Source organism: Bos grunniens, chromosome 14 (genome assembly GCF_055505025.1).
Source record: "Bos grunniens cultivar Pamir isolate PY7600 chromosome 14, Bosgru_T2T1.0, whole genome shotgun sequence".
NCBI lineage: Eukaryota > Metazoa > Chordata > Mammalia > Artiodactyla > Bovidae > Bos > Bos grunniens.
The window spans coordinates 4,508,882-4,527,135 of record NC_141178.1 but is presented as its reverse complement, the minus strand read 5'-3'; the positions used below and the strand labels follow the sequence as shown (position 1 = coordinate 4,527,135).

Here is an 18,254-nt window from a genome sequence, read left to right as displayed (position 1 = left end):
ATCAGGTGGCCAAAGTATTGGAGTTTCAGCTTCAACATCAGTCCTTCCAATGAACACCCAGAACTGATCTCCTTTAGGATGGACTGGTTAGATCTCCTTGCAGTCCAAGGGACTTTCAAGAGTCTTCTCCAACACCACAATTCAAAAGCATCAATTCTTCAGCACTCAGCTTTCTTTATAGACCAGCTCTCACACACATACATGACTACTAGAAAAACCATAGCTTTGACTAGATGGACTTTTTTTGGCAAAGCAATGTCTCTGCTTTGTAATATACTGTCTAGGTTGGTCATAGCTTTTCTTCCAAGGAGCAAGCATCTTTTAATTTCATGGCTGCAGTCACCATCTGCAGTGATTTTGGAGCCCAAGAAAATTAAGTCTGTCACTGTTTTCATTGTTTCTCCATCTGTTTGCCATGGAGTGATGGGACTGGATGCCATGATCTTAATTTTTTGAATGCTGAGCTTTAGGCCAGCTTTTTCACTCTCCTCTTTCACTTTCATCAAGAGGCTCTTTAGTTCGTCTTCACTTTGTGCCATAACGGTGGTGTTCAACTGTGTATCTGAGGTTATTGATATTTCTCCCAGCAATCTTGATTCCAGCTTGTGCTTCATCCAGCACAGCATTTCTCATGATGTATTCTGCATATAAGTTAAATGAGCAGGGTGACAATATACAGCCTTGACGTACTCCTTTCCCAATTTGGAACCAGTTTGTTGTTCTATGTCCAGGTCTAACTGTTGCTTCTTGACGTGCATACTGATGTCTTAGGAAGCAGGTAAAGCGGTCTGGTATTCCTATCTCTAAGAATTGTCCTCAGTTTATTGTGATCCACATAGTCAAATGCTTTAGAGCACTCAATGAAACAGAAATAGATGTTTTTCTGGAACTCTCCTGCTTTTTCTGTGATCCAACGGATGTTGGTAATTTGATCTCTGGTTCCTCTGCCTTTCCTAAATTCAGCTTGAACATCTGGAAGTTCACAGTTCACGTACTGTTTGTTGAAGCCTGGCTTGGAGAATTTTGAGCCATTACTTTACTGGCGTGTGAGATGAGTGCAATTGTGTGGTAGTTTGAGCATTCTTTGGCATTGCCTTTCTTTGGGATTGGAATGAAAACTGACCTTTTCCAGTCCTATGGCCACTGTTGAACTTTCCAGATTTGCTGGCATATTAAGTGTAGCACTTTCACAGCATCATCTTTTAGAATTGAAATAGTCTGGCTCTAGGTGAGTGATCACACCATCGTGATTATCTGGGTCATGAAGGTCTTTTTTGTACAGTTTTTCTGTGTATTCTTGCCACCTCTTCTTAATATCTTCTGCTTCTGTTAGGAACCTACAATTTCTGTCCTTTATCGAGCCCATCTTTGCATGAAACATCCCCTTGGTATCTCTAATTTTCTTGAAGAGATCTCTGGTCTTTCCCATTCTATTGTTTTCCTCTATCTCTCTGCACTGATCACCGAGGAAGGCTTTCTTATCTCTCCTTGCTATTCTTTGGAACTCTGTACTCAAATGGGTATATCTTTCATTTCTCCTTTGTCTTTAGCCTCTCCTTTTCTCAGCTATTTGTAAGGCCTCCTCAGACAGCCATTTTGCCTTTTTGTATATACCAAACATACTGGCAGGATGAATTTATCCTGTGGGACTGAAGTGTGACCTCTCTAATGGTCAGGTCTAATGGGTAGGATAGGTTAGCTATTTTCACTGGAATTGTCCAAGTGAGTCTGACAGGTCACACATGAGGCCTACCACTGAGAATAAAGTTGAATTAAAGAATGCCTAATTGCCTTTTCATATCAGAGAGTCTTTGCAGGGAATTTGTTTTTTTAAAAAGAGTTCACTGTCCATTGTATGATATCGTCTTTAGTTTTATTTCTTTTTCCTTTTTACCTTTTATGGTCATTTTGCATCACTGTGTAAACCACACATAAATTGTGCTCTTCGTATGTGTCAATTTATGATTCTCTTTTAAAAGGATCATCTAAGAAGGACAATTGGAGGTAAACTGATATGTTATTTGTTGTTTATAATAATCCATAGTCACCATATTCCAAAGCAATGTTATTTGAATTATTCAAGTGGGAAAAAATAACACTTGCAGAGTGGATTCATATTAATCATGATTTTAAAGCTAGAACATATGTTTGAGGCCATAATCCCTTCCACTAGTTTTCATTTGAGGGGCCTGAGACCTAGAGAAGTTAAATGACTTGCTAAGTCATGCCTCGTGCACAGCACACAGTGTTTGAAGATTTAGAAAAATTAGTGAAAACATGACCTTGTTCTGAGGAAGTTCATATCTCAAAGGAAGGGACAAGATACTATGCAAACATCTATTAGCAGCAATTTAACACATAAAAAAATCCAAAATGATGTCATTATAACCTCATTACAATTACTCCTGATAGCTTAGGATTTCATACAAAAAAGAAAAAAATGATCCTGTGACATTTGAACTCAGGACAAGTTCCACGCTGTGTGGCTTTATCCTGCTTGTAACCCTCCATCTCTTTGCTGTCACTATCCTAAGCTGGACATTTTTGTCATCAGATGGACTAAGTTGGAAATGAGAGGTCTATAAAAGAGCAATAGTGAAGAGTGAATGTTAACTACTGAAAAACTGGCCTGCAACCAAATGAACAATAAAATGAGTATCCCCTTAAATTCAATAAGGAGGTATCGGGCACTTAAAAAGATTTAAAATATTTCTCTCCACTTTCTACCATGTAGTACAGACACCGTGCAACCCTGATTTCTTTTCATAAAGAAAATTTAGAAAGTGATCGTCTTAACTCCATAAATATGAATATTGTTCAGGAGACAATTACTGAGAGAATGAAATGACAAATTAAATAATTCCATTTTCTTCCTACATGTTCAAGTAGGAAAGACATAAATATCAAAGGCTTAAGCCCATCATTTTAAAGATAACTGCCTTGTGACTGGGAAAGTCGAAAAACATACAAAAATAAGGTGACAGCCTTTCATGAAAAGAAAATGCAAGCTTTGAATTTTAGTGGCATGTTTATAGATGATCTTCTAAGAAGATATGTGGAAGGCATTTTTCATTGCAGGAAACTGGAAGTTATAATATGATGGAATAAGGATCACATTTTTCTCTTTGAGGTGATTTATATTTAAATGAGTTCTCCATAATCCTTTAAACTGAAGTGCAAATTGGTTATCAAAGTCCTTTGCTGTAAGGGTTGTTTTACATAATAACTAATTTCACAGAAGTTCCTCAAAGGGAAACATTGATTCAGGCAACATCACAGGATATTTGAGTTCTGGCAACAGTTTAGATTAGTGCCATAGACAGCGCATAAAAAACTTTCTGAAATCTAAATTTCTCCATTAAGAAGTATAGGCAGCATATCTTTTCTCAATGGAAAATGTGACTGAAATTTGTAATAAAAATGATCTTATTTTGTCTATTATTTATCTATCATCTCTCCTCCACACCAACTCAGTAAAAGTTAATGAGAATCTAGGTATATGGCTTTTGATTTAAAAAGCTGGTGTCATGGAAGTCGTAGGAAGTATTTGTCTATATATGCTTACATTCCTATGGACACTAAATGGCTCCAATTGTGAAGCATTTATTCTGGGCTAGTAAGTAACTTACATTTGCCACTTGACTCACTTCTCACAAGGTCAGGTAGCCACTGCTGTTCTCATTTGGTAAACGAGAAAACGGAGGCTAGGTGGCGTGTGAGGATTTGAACCACAGGGCACGTCTCTCATCCACTGGGCTCGACACCCCCTCAACACCAGCTTCGTTTCTGAACCCCGTGTCACTCATCACCGGAAGGTCACTGCTGGTCCCCTGCCCAGTGACCCGGGCAACAGACAGGCTGGATCTCATCATCGGTTGCTACCCAGGGAGCCTCACTGCAGGCAGACCCTGAGCGGAACCTGAGGCTGATACCTCAGAGGAGGCACTGCTTTCCCTCGCCAGAGCTGGCTTTGAGACTCTAGGTCTGTCACGAACCATTCATGTGGTCATGGAAAAGTCAGTTTACTTCCTTGGGCCTTCCTTTTCTCATCTGCAAAATGAGAAAGCTGGATTTGACGAGCAGGTTTCAAAACTGTCTTGCTTAATTTTGAAAAGTGAAGCTCTTTCAGCCAGGGAAATCTTATGATGAATTTCAACATATAAAATAGACACAGGTGGAGCCACATTATTTGGAGAAAGGGCCGGGTTTGGAGGAGTCATGAGTTCCTCCATCTCCCAGGTCTCCTTTCAGCCCTCAGCTCATTTTCAAGGAGCTTCTGAGACATCAAAGACCCAGCAGAATGCAATTTGCAATTTACGCACTAGCTCTTCTCTAAGTTTATGCCAGTTCTGTTTAAAATGCATAATTTTACAACTCTCGGTTGCTGTAAAAAAGGGTATTAGACCAGGGAACTCAAATTGGCACTCTGTAACTAGCTAGAGGGGTGGGATGGGGTGGGAGGGAGGTTCCAGATGGAGGGGACACATGTGTACCTGTGGCTGATTCATGTTAATGTGTGGCAAAGCCAACACAATATTGTAAAGCAATTATCCTCCAATTACAAATAAATAAATAAATAAAGAGTATTAGCATGGAACTAGGGTCAGGGCCGATATTTCAAAGAGAGGACATTAAGCTAAAGAATTAAGTCAAATGAAATGGCCTTGGGTGGCCAGGCATATCATTGATACTGACATCCTGAAACTGAGTTCTGAAGTTTTGTGGAGTTGCAGCAGTTCAAGAGTGGGACTTTACAATCATGGCTTCTGAAATCTGTTCAATTTTGCTGCAGTTAATTTAATGAAATATGAATATAAGCTTAGCCCTGATAGAAACATTTATTGATATATTTTCTTAAAGGTCACTTGATATTGAGATATAAACCTTTAATATAATCCAACTGTTACTTATTAGCATCAAAATACTTTTCCTTTTCCTCTTTTAAAAAATATGAATTTTAGGCAGCTTGGCTCATCTTCTTTAAAAAGTAAAAAATCAGATTCCATCATCGCAGTTCTAAGTTTAAAGATGATGTTTGTGTATCTGTGCTAAACGCTGTTAGACTCAGCCAGTGTGCCCGAACCTGCTCTGTCTTGGTGACTGACAGGGTGTGAGTGGTTTGATTCCAACATGTCTGTGGCCACAGCTCTTTTTCACTTACCAGCCTCCGCCTTCTGCTGCTTCTCAATCTTCTCCAGGCGCCCTAGCAAGGAGTCAATTTTAGTTTTGATCTGGGTTAATTCTTTCTTGATTGTCTGTAACTCATCTGATTTCACTGGAAAGGGGAGAAGGGAAAGAATGCAATAGAATGTCAAATGCACCGTGACCCAATTAGAATGTAACCCACAGACACCGTACATTTCCTCAACACTCTGTCACATCCCACAGGATACCTTTCAGTCTTATCTGTTTCTCATTGCTTCCAGGGACCCTGGAATACTGGATGACTTTGACAACTACAAGCAGTGATTCTCAGCATTTGACACTGAATCTTTTCACCGAAGGTTATGCAGTGGGACAGAAGAACATAGAAATGTTTTTTGCAATAACTAAATGATACTGAATTCAGTTTTGGCAAATGGTAGGGTAAGTCTCTTCTATCAGATGGATTCAGATTGAGAAATGGTTAAATCATGACAGGTATGTTAATACTGCTTTGAGGAACTATGTTGCAATATGTTTCAGCGGTCAGTTTTAATCCAGTTCCCTGATGACGTATGAAATCAGGGCATAACATTTATCCTCTAGAGAAAAATCTTTAATGCTAGAGAACTCTCTCCAACTTGCTGGACTTTTGCTACCTTCTTTTATTAAAAATTGCAGCAGTGGGTTGAACATGCCTCTTTTTAAGCCCTGCGGCTGGAAGGAAAGGAAATTCACTGAAGTTCCCACTGATATTTTCTACAGTAGTGGTTCCTCTTCGAGGTTTTGTGTGTTTAGTGGGACTAACTAAAAAATGGGATTAACACAAGATTGACTATTTTTAATTTTGCCAAGTAAGGATGTTAAAAATAACAACAAACATTCTACTATCAATGATAATAACAATTATTTTATAAAGTGATAGACTTAAGGTCAGTTTCCTATTTAAGGACACTCGTTTCAATGAAAAATGCTTATGTTTATGAAAAATTCACTGCCTTGTTCTTATTTTCTCATTTCTCTGAGAACTACTGGAAACTCTGTCATGAACCCTCAGTAATAAGATCAAAGATTTTTAAAACTATAACTCTAGAAGAGCTATACTTGTCTATGAGCTTTCATTAAGTGAGTTTTTGGGTACCCATGCCTCAAGTGGAGAGCTGTGCCTCAATATCTGGTGTGAGGATTTTGATGTCAGTCTACTATCCATCTCTTTCACTTTTCCTTTCAAGTTTATAATAATCTTGGTTGGATATTCCTGAAGAAATTGAGTGTTTGAGTCTTTAGTCTTCCTGAATTTTTGTAAGTAATAAAAAACTGAATGCAACATATGTTTGCTTGAAATAGAGCTATCTGTCAACTAAGGCATATCATATAAGCCGTATGATAAAGTAGGCATCAATATATGTTAATTGCTCACCAGACTTTCTCCAATATAAACATGAAAAAACATTTTCTATTATAAAATAAGAAAATTTCCATAACAAGCAAATTTTTATTTATGATATAAAGTAGTTTGCAAAATAAAAACTGCAAGAATAAGTGACCCCATAGAGAGTTTCTATTATGAAGAACCAGATTGAAAGGAGAACACAGTTTAAAATAGAGAATTACTCCTACATCAATTATTTCCAAGACATCAAAGTGCCATTGTTGAATCTCAACTAAATTTGAAAATCATCATCTGTCATAATTGCAAATTGACTCTGCTTTGAAGAATGATTTTAATTTCCTTTGATGGAAGCATGTCATGTAGTTTTACTTAAATCTATCAAACGTGATAGAAACTATTTTGTCTTAAAACATTAGATGTTGGGCTAAGAGAAATAGGACTGTGGCTGGAGATTAATAGAATATATATTTTCAGTAAGTGGGGTCACTCCTCAGCCCAGAAATGAGGTTGACTATCTCCTTAAAAAAGACATAAACAAATAAATCACTAATATCCTACTTAATAGAATGTCTTTTAAGATTGGAGTGATATTACTACAAAATTTGGGATTACTTAGTCAAGGCGATTCAAGCTTAGATAAAACTAACAATGTAACCTGTCTTCTCCTCCCTGTTCCTACCAGGGAATTCTGAATCAGCCTTCAGCCCTGTGCAAATGGCCCAGCTCCACTCTTGGGATGGTGAGCAGTAGATGCTCGTTACAGTCCTGCAAATTAGGGCCTAGACAATCTTGGCTGCTTCTTCAGCAATTGGGAAAGCTGTTGGCTTCGTGCCCTTCAGGGCTCTTCTCAGGAAAAGGCTGCCCAATCACCTAGCCTGCAGTCCTGGAGCTTCCTCTTTCAGTAGGGTTATCTGTAGGTGGGGTCTGGGTCTGGGCTGCTGTATCTGGTTTCCACATGATGCTCCTGAGACAAGCCATCTCTGTGTCCAATATGCCTTTGTCTGTAATCTTTTCTGCCTTGTTGTACTTTGGGAGGTGGGGCTCTTGTTAAGAATGTTTCTACTGAACCTGGGATTAAGCTCCTGCTTGTTTTTACTTACTCTGCCAAAATAGATGTATATTTTACCACTATAGATTCCCAAACCTAGAGTTTTAAAAATTTTGCAACTTAGATGTCGGACATTTTTTGAAAACTTAAAGTCAGTTCAGAATTGAGGACAGTCTTAGGTGTAAAGCATCCCTGTCCATTTTCCTTTCTTTTCTTTTTACACCTTTCTTTTCCTATCCATTTCCACTAAACTCTTAATTGGGTTTCTGCTTTTAGTTCACACCGCCTCTTAAATAGTGAATGCAAAGTCATATATATAAAAGCCATAAGTCCTCCTTATTGAAAACTTCCAGAATGTCCCGATTCCTATAGAAAAAAGACCAAAAGCACAAAGAAAGCTGAGCCCCAAGGAATTGATGCTTTTGAACTGTGGTGTTAGAGAAGACTCTTGAGAGTCCCTTGGACTGCAAGGAGATCCAACCGGTCCATTCTGAAGGACATCAGCCCTGGGGTTTCTTTGGAAGGACTGATGCTAAAGCTGAAACTCCAATACTTTGGCCATCTCATGCAAAGAGTTGACTCATTGGAAAAGACCCTGATGCTGAGAGGGATTGGGGGCAGGAGGAGAAGGGGACGACAGAGGATGAGATGGTTGGATGACATCACCAACTCAATGAACATGAGTCTGAGTAAACTCCACGAGTTGGCGATGGACAGGGAGGCCTGGCGTGCCATGGTTCATGGGGTTGCAAAGAGTCAGACATGACTGAGCAACTGAACTGAACTGAACACATGCACCATTCTTCAAACTGGTCTTCAGGGTCTGCTCTAAAGTATATTTCCAGGTATATAGTCCATTGTTTATCAAAGCAACGTCATTTGAACAGGATAACTTAATGCTTGACCTAATAGTGTGTTCAACCAGATAGACTGATTTGCATCTATGTTTATTGGAGAGTCACTTGTAATTACTAAGATTCAGGTTCCTTATCTTTAACTTCCACCCTTTACCCTAAAGACTTGTTATAAGAATTTAATGAAACAATGTACATAAAGCACTTAGCATCATGACCAGAATATCATCAAGCGAAATACATGACAGAAGCAGAAAATACCATTACTATTATTTACATACCTTTTCCAGCAAAGAGTTTTTCTTTTCTCTATTATGTCTATCTGCTTTTTGGAGCTTAGTTTTAATCTTACCTCCCCTATTAATTCTTCTTAGTTCAGCCCACTGGAAGGTGGATTTCTCATCTGCAATCTATTTAACAGCATTTCACATTTACTGCTAGACACCATATGCTTGTTGGGTTTTCCTTTATATATCTACTTTTCCTATTAAATTGTAAGCTTTTTGAGAATGAAGATCTAATTAGGCATTGAAGAATTTGAGGGGTCATGCTTTTCTGTGTTTAATAAGCTCCTTCTCTTCTTATGAAAAGTTCCTTGGACTTCCTTGGTAGCTCACATGGTAAAGAATCTGCCTGCAGTGTGGGAAGGTTGCATCCTGGGTTAGGAAGGTTCCCTGGAGGAGGGAATGGCAACTGACTCCAGTGTTCTTGCCTGGAGAATCCCATGGATAGAGGAGCCTGCTGGGCTATAGTTCATGGGGTCACAAAGAGTCAGACATGACTGAGTGACTAACACTTTCACTTTCTTTCTCCTCTTACTGACTAATGAGACTTCAGATGCTTACTATGAGGTCGTGGGCTTTAGTGTCTGTCCCCCTTAATTAAAAAATGACATCAACAGATTTAAGAAGGGATCCTGTATCAGACTGGTACCTAATGACAATTTTTGTTTTCTATTATATAACATCCATGGAAAAGTATTTAGATTTTGGTTTAAGTTATTCAGATCTTTCATGACACAACATTTCAAAGAGAAGAAATTTTGGACAGTTGTCTGAAGCAAGGCATATTAATGGATTTATCCCTTCCTAGGTTCTCTACAGCCAAACTCTTTGAATGAAGAGAGAACATCCAATTCCTTCCTTCCACTTTCTTTCCTCTCTGTCCCTACCTCTAGTTCCTTCCTTCCTGCCTGCCTTCATCTTTTTGCATTCTTAATAGAACTTGACTGCTAACTGCTAAGTCGCTTCAGTTGTGTCTGACTCTGCATGACCCCATAGACGGCAGCCTACCAGGCTCCCCCGTCCCTGGGATTCTCCAGGCAAGAACACTGGAGTGGGTTGCCATTTCCTTCTCCAATGCATGAAAGTGAAAAGTGAAAGTGAAGTTGCTTAGTCGTGTCCGACTCTTAGTGACCCCACAGACTACAGCCCACCAGGCTCCTCCATCATTTTCCAGGCAAGAGTACTGGAGTGGGGTGCCGTTGCCTTCTCCTTAATAGAACTTAGTTCAGTGTATTAAACACAGTTGTTGTTCAGTTTCCCAGTTGTTTGTGACCCCATGGACTGCAGCATGCCAGGCCTCTCCGTCCCTCACCATCTCCCAAAGTTTGCCCAAGTTCACGTCCATTGTGTCAGTGATGCCATCTCATCCTCTGATATCTTCTTCTTCTGTCCTCAATCTTTCCCAGTATCAGAGACTTTTCCAATAAGTTGGCTGTTCACATCAGATGACCAAAATACTGGAGCTTCAGCTTCAGCATCAGTCCTTCCATTGAGTATTCAGAGTTGATTTCCGTTAGGATTGACTGGTTTGATCTCCTTGCTGTCCAGGGGACTTTCAGAAGCCTTCTCCAGCACCACAGTTTGAAGTCATCAGTTCTTTGGCATCCTGCCTGCCTTCTTTATGGTCCAGCTCTCACAACTGTACTCGACCAGTGGGAAGACCATAGACTTGACTATACGAATCTTTGTCGGGAGAGTAATGTCTCTGCTTTTCAACATACTGTCTAGGTTTGTTACAGCTTTCCTGCCAAGAAGCGATCATCTTCTGATTTCATGGCTGCAGTCACTGTCCACTGTGAGTTTAAAGCCCAAGAAGAGGAAATCTGTCACTGCTTCTACATTTTCCCCCTCTACTTGCCATGAAGTAATGGGGCTGGATGCCATAATTTTAGTTTTCTTAATATTTAGCTTTAAGCCAGCTCTTTCACTTTCTTCCTTCACCCTCATCCAGACGCTCTTTAGCTCCTCTTCACTTTCTGCCATTAGAGTGGTATCATCTGCATATGTGAGGTTGTTGTTGTTTCCCCCGCCTAGCTGGATTCCAGCTTGTAATTCCAGCCTGGCATTTCTCATGATGTGCTCAGCGTATGCGTTAAACACACAGGGTGGCAGTAGACAGCCCTGCCATACTCCTTTCTCAGTCTTGAACCAATCGGTTGTTCCATACAGGGTTCTAACTGTTGCTTCTTGACCCGCATACAGGTTTCTCAGAAGACAGGTAAGATGGTCTGGTATTTCCATCTCTTTTAGAGCTTTCCACAGTTTGTCATGATCCACACAGTCAAAGGCTTTACCGTAGTCAATGAAACAGAGTTGAATGCTTTTCTGGAATTCCCTAGCTATCTCTATGATCCAGTGAATGTTGGCAATTTGATCTCTGGTTCCTCTTTCTTTTCTAAACTGAGCCTGGACATCTGGATGTTCTCATCTGCACAATGCTGAAGCCTAGCATGCAAAATTTTAAGCATGACATTACTAGCCTGGGAGATGAGTGCAATTGTCTGATGGTTAGCACATTCATTAGTACTATCCTTCTTGTGAATTGGGATGAGGATTGATTTTTTCCAGACCTGTGGCCACTGTTGGGTCCTCCAGGTTTGCTGACATATTGAATGCAGCATCTTGATGGCATCATCCTTTAGGATTCTGAATAGCTCTACTGGAATTCCATTGCATCTACTGGGTTTATTAACAGCTGTGCTTCCTAAGGCCCACTTGATTTCACTTTCCAGAATGTCTGGCTCTGGGTGACTGATCACACCATTGTAGTAATCTAGTTCATTAGGATCTTTTTTTGTTTGTTTTTTACAATTCTTCTGTGTATTCTTTCCATCTCTTCTTGATCTCTTCAGCATCTATAGGTCTCTTTCTTGTGCCCATCTTTGGGTTAAATGTTCCTTCGATATCTATTTTCCTGAAGCCATCTCTAGTCTTTCCCCTTCTGCTGTTTTCCTCGAGTTTTATGCACCGTTCACTGAAGAAGGCCTTCTTGTCTCTCCTCACTGTTCTCTGGAATTCTGCATTTAGTTGGAAATACCTGTCCCTTTCTCCCTTGCTTTTTGCTTCTCTTTTTTCTTCATCTATTTGTAAAGCCTCCTCAGATAACCACTTTGACTTCTTGCTTTTCTTTTTCTTTAGAATGGTTTTGTTCACTGCCTTCTGTGCAATATTATGACCTCTATCCATAGTCCTCAGGCACACTGTTTGCTAGGCCTGAGCCCTTAAATCTATTCATGACCTTCACAGCATATTCAGAGGGGATTTTATTTAAGTCATACCTGGCTGGCCTCGTGATTTTCCCCATTTCCTTTACTTTAAGCCTGAATTTGGCTATGAGCAGCTGATGATCTGAGCTACAGTCAGAATTAGCAAATACCACAAAATCTGTAGGCATGCTTATGTATTACAGATATGGCCACTTCATGCCAACTTCAAATAGACCAACAAAGTTTATTAAAAGCTTTGTGTAAGTCCTGGCAATACTTTTGGATTGACTGTCTAATGGGGGATAGACAGGCAGACAGGCAGTGCAAAAAAAAAAAAAAAACCAATCATGAAAATATGCCTTTTCTCCATCAGAAGCACTGTGATGAAGGAATATGATACTAACCCATGACTTGGGCAAGACTCTTTTCCCAGTCCCACCTCTGTACTCTGACTGCATAATCTTCATCGTTAAAGATGGGTTGTGGAGGATATAACACCACGAGTTATTTTTATAGAGAGTAGCAGATACCATGAGTCAGGAGTATTTCTTTTACTAAGAATAATATTTTAAATCAACTTGTTGTTATGCAATTGTTCCCTAATACAGACAAGCTGGAAGCTTGGGAAGGTTAGATCTGAGTCTCTGGAGAAGGAAGTGGAAAGCCACTTCCGTTTTCTCACCTGGGAAATCCCGTGGACAGAGGAGCCTGGCAGGCTATAGTCCACGGAATCGCAAAAGAGTCAGACGGGACTTGGAGACTAAACAACAATAACAACGGAGTAGAATTCTAAAGATGTAGGTCTTGGCCAACCACAGCGTGCACAGAAAAGGCAAAACACAAGAAGCCAAAAGAACACTGATGACACAGTCTATGAATATTTGAGAACGTGCTTTGTGCAAGGGTGACTTGAAGGGCAAATTTGTAATCTAAAATGGAATGACGTTCATGGAAACAGCTATGCAGTTAAGCAGAAGCCTTAAGTATCCTAATTAGGAAGACGAACAACCGGTTTGGCTTTAGAGGACAGATGCCTCCTTTGTGCCACAGGAGGGTCCAAACCTGTTTCACAAGAATGGCATTCCCCGGGTTGGATTTGAAAGACAGGTAATTCTGTGAATCACACTAATTTGTCTATAAGAGGTAGATAATGTGTTGGTTATACATTTCTTGTGATAAAGGAAAGGACTTCCACGTGGAGGTACATGAACCTAAGTCCAGAAACATTTACGTGTTCAATTAAGCCAGGAGAAGAGTAGCTGAGAACTGGGAATGGCAGAACCAGGAATGGGAGACCAGATTTGCCTGGAGAACTACAGTGAGGAGCTTGGATCCTCACCTGCTCAATGAGAGTAATTTTGACTTTTGAGTGAGGAAGTGACAAAGCATTTAGTTTAGAATAATCTTGCAGTTGGTCATGCAATTAATGAGATTGGGGAAGAATACAGAGTCAGGAAAATTAATCAGTAAGAGACTATTAGAGTAGTCAAGGATTTGCTTATGAGGCCCAGACCTAGGAAAAGAACAGCAGAGGAAGAAACAGAGGCTAGAAATGTTAAATTTTACTGACTAGACCTAATGCTCACAAACTTTTATAATCCCACTCTGGAACAATTTGCTCAGTCGTGTCCAACTCTTGTGACCCCATGGACTGTAAGCTACCAGGCTTCTCTGTCTATGGGATTTTCCAGGCAAGAGTACTGGAGTGGGTTGCCACTTCCTTCTCCAACTTTCTTTCTTATTCTTTCTGGAACAATTATGACTTTTGTGGTGCTGTTAGTGGAGCACGATGAAAACACATAAATTCTACAGTAGAGCCGTATGCCCTAACCACTAGTGCCAAAGAAGCTGAAGTCGAATGGTTTTCAAAGACCTAACCACTAGTGCCAAAGAAGCTGAAGTCGAATGGTTCTCAAAGACCTAACCACTAGTGCCAAAGAAGCTGAAGTCGAATGGTTCTCAAAGACCTAACCACTAGTGCCAAAGAAGCTGAAGTCGAATGGTTCTCAAAGACCTGCAAGGCCTTCTAGAATTTACACCACCAAAGATGTCCTTTTCATCACAGGGGACCGGAATGCAAAAGTAGGAAGTCAAGAGATTCCTGGAGTAACAGGCAAGTTTGGCCTTGGATTTCAAAATGAAGCAGGGCAAAAGCTAACAGAGTTTTATCAAGAGAACGCACCGGTCATAGCAATGCCCTGTTCCAACAACACAAGAGACAACTCTCCACACGGACATCACCAGGTGGTCAACACTGAAATCAGACTGACTGTTTTCTTTGCAGCTGAAGATGGAGAAGCTCTATACAGGCAGCAAAAACAAGACTGGAAGCTGACTGTGGCTCAGAGTTTGAACTCCTTATTGAAAATTTATACTTAAATTGAAGAGAGTAGAGAAAACCACTGGACCATTTAGATATGACCCAAATCATATCCTTTACGATTATACAGTGGAAGTGACAAACAGATTCAAGGGACTAGATCTGATAGACAGAGTGCCCGAAGAACTATGGACGGAGGTTTGTGACTTTATACAGGTGGGGATGATCAAAACCATCTCCCAAAAAAGAAATGCAAAAAGGTGAAATGGCTGTCTGAGGAGGCCTTACAGACAGCTGAGAAAAGAGGAGAAGTGAAAGTAAAGGAGAAAAGGAAAGATATACCCATATGAACTCAGCATCCCAAAGAACAGTAAGGAGATAAGAAAGGCTTCCTAAGTGAACAAGTCAAACAAACAGAGGAAAACAATAGAATGGAAAGACTTGAGATCTCTTCAAGAAAATTAGAGATACCAAAGGAAAATTTCATTCAAAGATGGGCACAATAAAGGACAGAAATGGTATGGACCTAATAGAAGCAGAAGATATTAAGAAGAGGTGGCAAGAATACAAGAAGAACTATACAGAAAACATCTTCATGACCTGGATAACCATGATGGTGTGATCACTCACCTAGAGCCAGACAAAGCTAGTGGAGGTGATGGAATTCCAGTTGAGCTATTTCAAATCCTAAAAGATGATGCTGTGAAAGTGTTGCACTCAATATGCCAGCAAACTTGGAAAACTCAGCAGTGTCCACAGAATTGGAAAAGGTCAGTTTTCACTCCAATGCTAAAGAAGGGCAAAGCCAAAGAACTACCACATAATTAAATTCATTTCAGGTCAGCAAAGTAATGCTCAAAATTCTGCAAGCTGGGCTTCAACAGTACATGAACCAAGAATTTGCACATGTTCAAGCTGGTTTTAGGAAAGGCAGAGGAACCAAAAATCAAACTGCCAACATCCATTGGATCATAGAAAAAGCAAGAGAATTTCAGAAAAAAACATCTACTTCAGCTTCATTGAGTACGCTAAAGCCTTTAACTGTGGATGACAACAAACTGGAAAATTCTTAGAGATGGGAATACCAGACCACCTGACCTGCCTCCTGAGAAACCTGCATGCAGGTCAAGAAGCAACAGTTAGAACTGGACATGGAACAACACATTGGTTCCAAATTGGGAAAGGAGTACGTCAAGGCTGTATACTGTCACCCTGCTTATTTAACTTATATGCAGAGTACATCATGAGAAACGCTGGACTAGAAGAAGCACAAGCTGGAATCAAGATTGCTGGCAGAAATAGCAATAACCTCAGATATGCAGATGACACCACCTTAGAAAGTAAAGAAGCACTAAAGAGCCTCTTGATGAAAGTGAAAGAGAAAAGTAAAAAAGTTGGCTTAAAACTCAACTTTCAAATGAAGATCATGGCATCCGGTCTCATCACTTCATGGCAAATAGATGGGGAAACAATGGAAACACTGACAGACTTTATTTTCTTGGGCTCCAAAATCACTGCAGATTACTGCAGCCATGAACTTAAGACACTTGCTCCTTGGAAGAAAAACAATGACAAACCTAGACAGCGTATTAGAAATCAGAGACATTACTTTGCTTACAAAGGTCTGTATAGTCAGAGCTACGGTTTTTCCAGTAGTCATGTATGGATGCGAGAGTGGACCATAAAGAAGGCTGAACACCGAAGAATTGATGCTTTTGAACTGTGATGCTGGAGAAGACTCTTGACAGTCTCATGTACAGCAAGGAGATCAAACCAGTCCATCCTAAAGAAATCAATCCCGAGTTAGAAGAACTGATGCTGAAGCTCCAATACTTTGGCCACCTGAAGTAAAGAGCTGTCTCATTAGAAAAGACCCTGATGCTGAAAGATTGAAGGCAGGAGGAGAAGGGGACGACAGAGGATGAGATGGCTGGATGGCATCACTGCTGCAATGGACATGAGTTCGAGCAAGCTCCGGGAGTTGGTGATGGACAGGGAGGCCTGCGTGCTGCAGTCCATGGCGTCGCAAAGAGTCGGACACGACTGAGCGATGGAATGAGGACAACAACAGTAGAACTGAGAAAACCATTTCAAATGCTCAAAGCCTATGTTGATATAAAGATTTTATCTAACATTTTATTTTCTTTCTTTTCTGCCTGCATTTTAAAATCTGGTTATGTTAAATGAGCCACATTAAAGCCTAGCGGAAAAGCCAAGCACAGATGCTTACAAATGTATTTATTTATTTTAAGCACACAGTAACGGTTTTGGTTTGGCTGCTGTGTATCTAAATATCAGGTGGGGATTTTAGTAAGGACTTATTACTCCGTTTATATAAAGTGCTCATCAGTGTCCAGACTGTGAAGCCATGTGTGTCTGAGAAATTCAATGTGTTTACCAGGATGAGCCAAGTAAAAAATATCCAAGAAGCTGATTATCAAAAGGTAAAGAGCTGAAGTGTATGCTGAGATCTCTGAATTTAGCTTATGTTTTATACGCACATAACCCTGTGTTATGTGAGGAATTCTGCATCCACCTCAAATTCTATATATGACCGTTCTAGCCCCAGTGCCATCCGCAGTGTGAGTCTATTTAGACACGGGGCAGTTAAGGAGGTAATCGAGTTAAAAGGAGGTCACGGGACCAGGAGGCCCTAATCCCATATGACTAGAACCCTAGTAAGTACACATACAGAAGGCCGAAGACGTGGAGACTCAGGGAGAAGACGGCCACCAGCATGCCAAGGAGAGGCGGTACCCAGACGCTTCCCTCAGGCCCTTCGAAGGAACCAGCATGACCGACACCCGGGTCTCCACTCCCAGCCTCCTGAACGCTGAGGAAATGGCTTCCTGTTCTCTAAGCCGCCCAGTGTGCTGTGCTTTGTTACAGCAGCCTCGGCACGTGAACACAACCATCACATACGGTTCTTAAACTCCTAATATCATTTTGATCAGACAGCATCTTTCTGAGAGTCTTTCCCCTCAGCCCTGGATAAAATTTCAATCCTTCAACATTCTCCACAGTGTTTCACTCTCTTGTTAACCATTCTTTATCTTTTGTTTTGGTTAATCATAATAACTTATGATAATGGCTTCTTAACTGACACTGCTAGTGATACATCTTCGCTTTGGACGGTAATAACAACATTATTATTACTAAGGCTTATAATTAAGACTTCCTCATGGGGGACACTATTCTAAGAGCTCTGCACGGGTTAACTCATTTAATCCTCACACAAACTTTATGGAAGCGGTGAGGAGATTACCATTTCCAGGTTATAGGCGAGGAAACCAAGGCACAGCAAACCAAGAGCCTTCCCCCGAGGCACACAGCTCGCAAACGGCTGAGCCACGGCTGGGAGCCACGGCTGGATTCAAGTTACAGCAGTTTCGTGCCCCACCCTCTTCCCAGCTGCACTCTGCTGTGCCAGTACCACCAACAGAGACAGTAAACCCCCGATCACTCGCTGTTTAACGAGACCCGCCTGAGAACGTTATGTGCATCAGTCATTTAATTCCCACGACAAAGTGTTATATATAAAGTATTATTATTTCCATTTTACAGATAGAAAATAAATACAGGCACACACAGATTCAAGGATTTCCTCACAGCCACAGTATTAGTGTGTTGTGCAATGCGAATTCCATCCCAGACAATCTGAGAATAAAGCCTTTGCTCTTCTCAACTCAGGGAAATGGAAGTTTCTTGTACTTTCTTTCCAAACTCACCTATCCTTCTAGACTCAATTCAGTATTCTCAATACTATTGAGACTTCTCTAACCCTGCTGGCCAAATATTTGAAAGCGTAATAAATACCTTGGCCAAAATAATGGATGGAAAGGGATATTTAGTGATACTTTGCTGGATATTAACATTTGTTTCTCTGATTGATGCTTCAACTCTATACTAAAATCATATGGATTTGGGGGGAAAAACCAACGCAATACTAACCTAGTGTTGAGGATAAGTTCTCAACTACTACTTCTTAAATTTAATTGAACTGCCTT

General features: G+C 40.4%; 1 protein-coding gene across 8 annotated transcripts in view; it reads right to left on the bottom strand.

The window, feature by feature from the left end:
- The window catches only part of RALYL (RALY RNA binding protein like), an 829,453-nt gene that overhangs the window by 55,166 nt on the left and 756,033 nt on the right, over positions 1-18,254 (bottom strand). For all 8 annotated transcript variants that reach the window (XM_086335788.1, XM_086335791.1, XM_086335790.1 and 5 more), the window contains one exon: positions 5,162-5,275. In XM_086335788.1, coding sequence (XP_086191914.1) covers positions 5,162-5,275 — 114 coding nt within the window. The remainder of the gene's footprint in view (positions 1-5,161; positions 5,276-18,254) is intronic.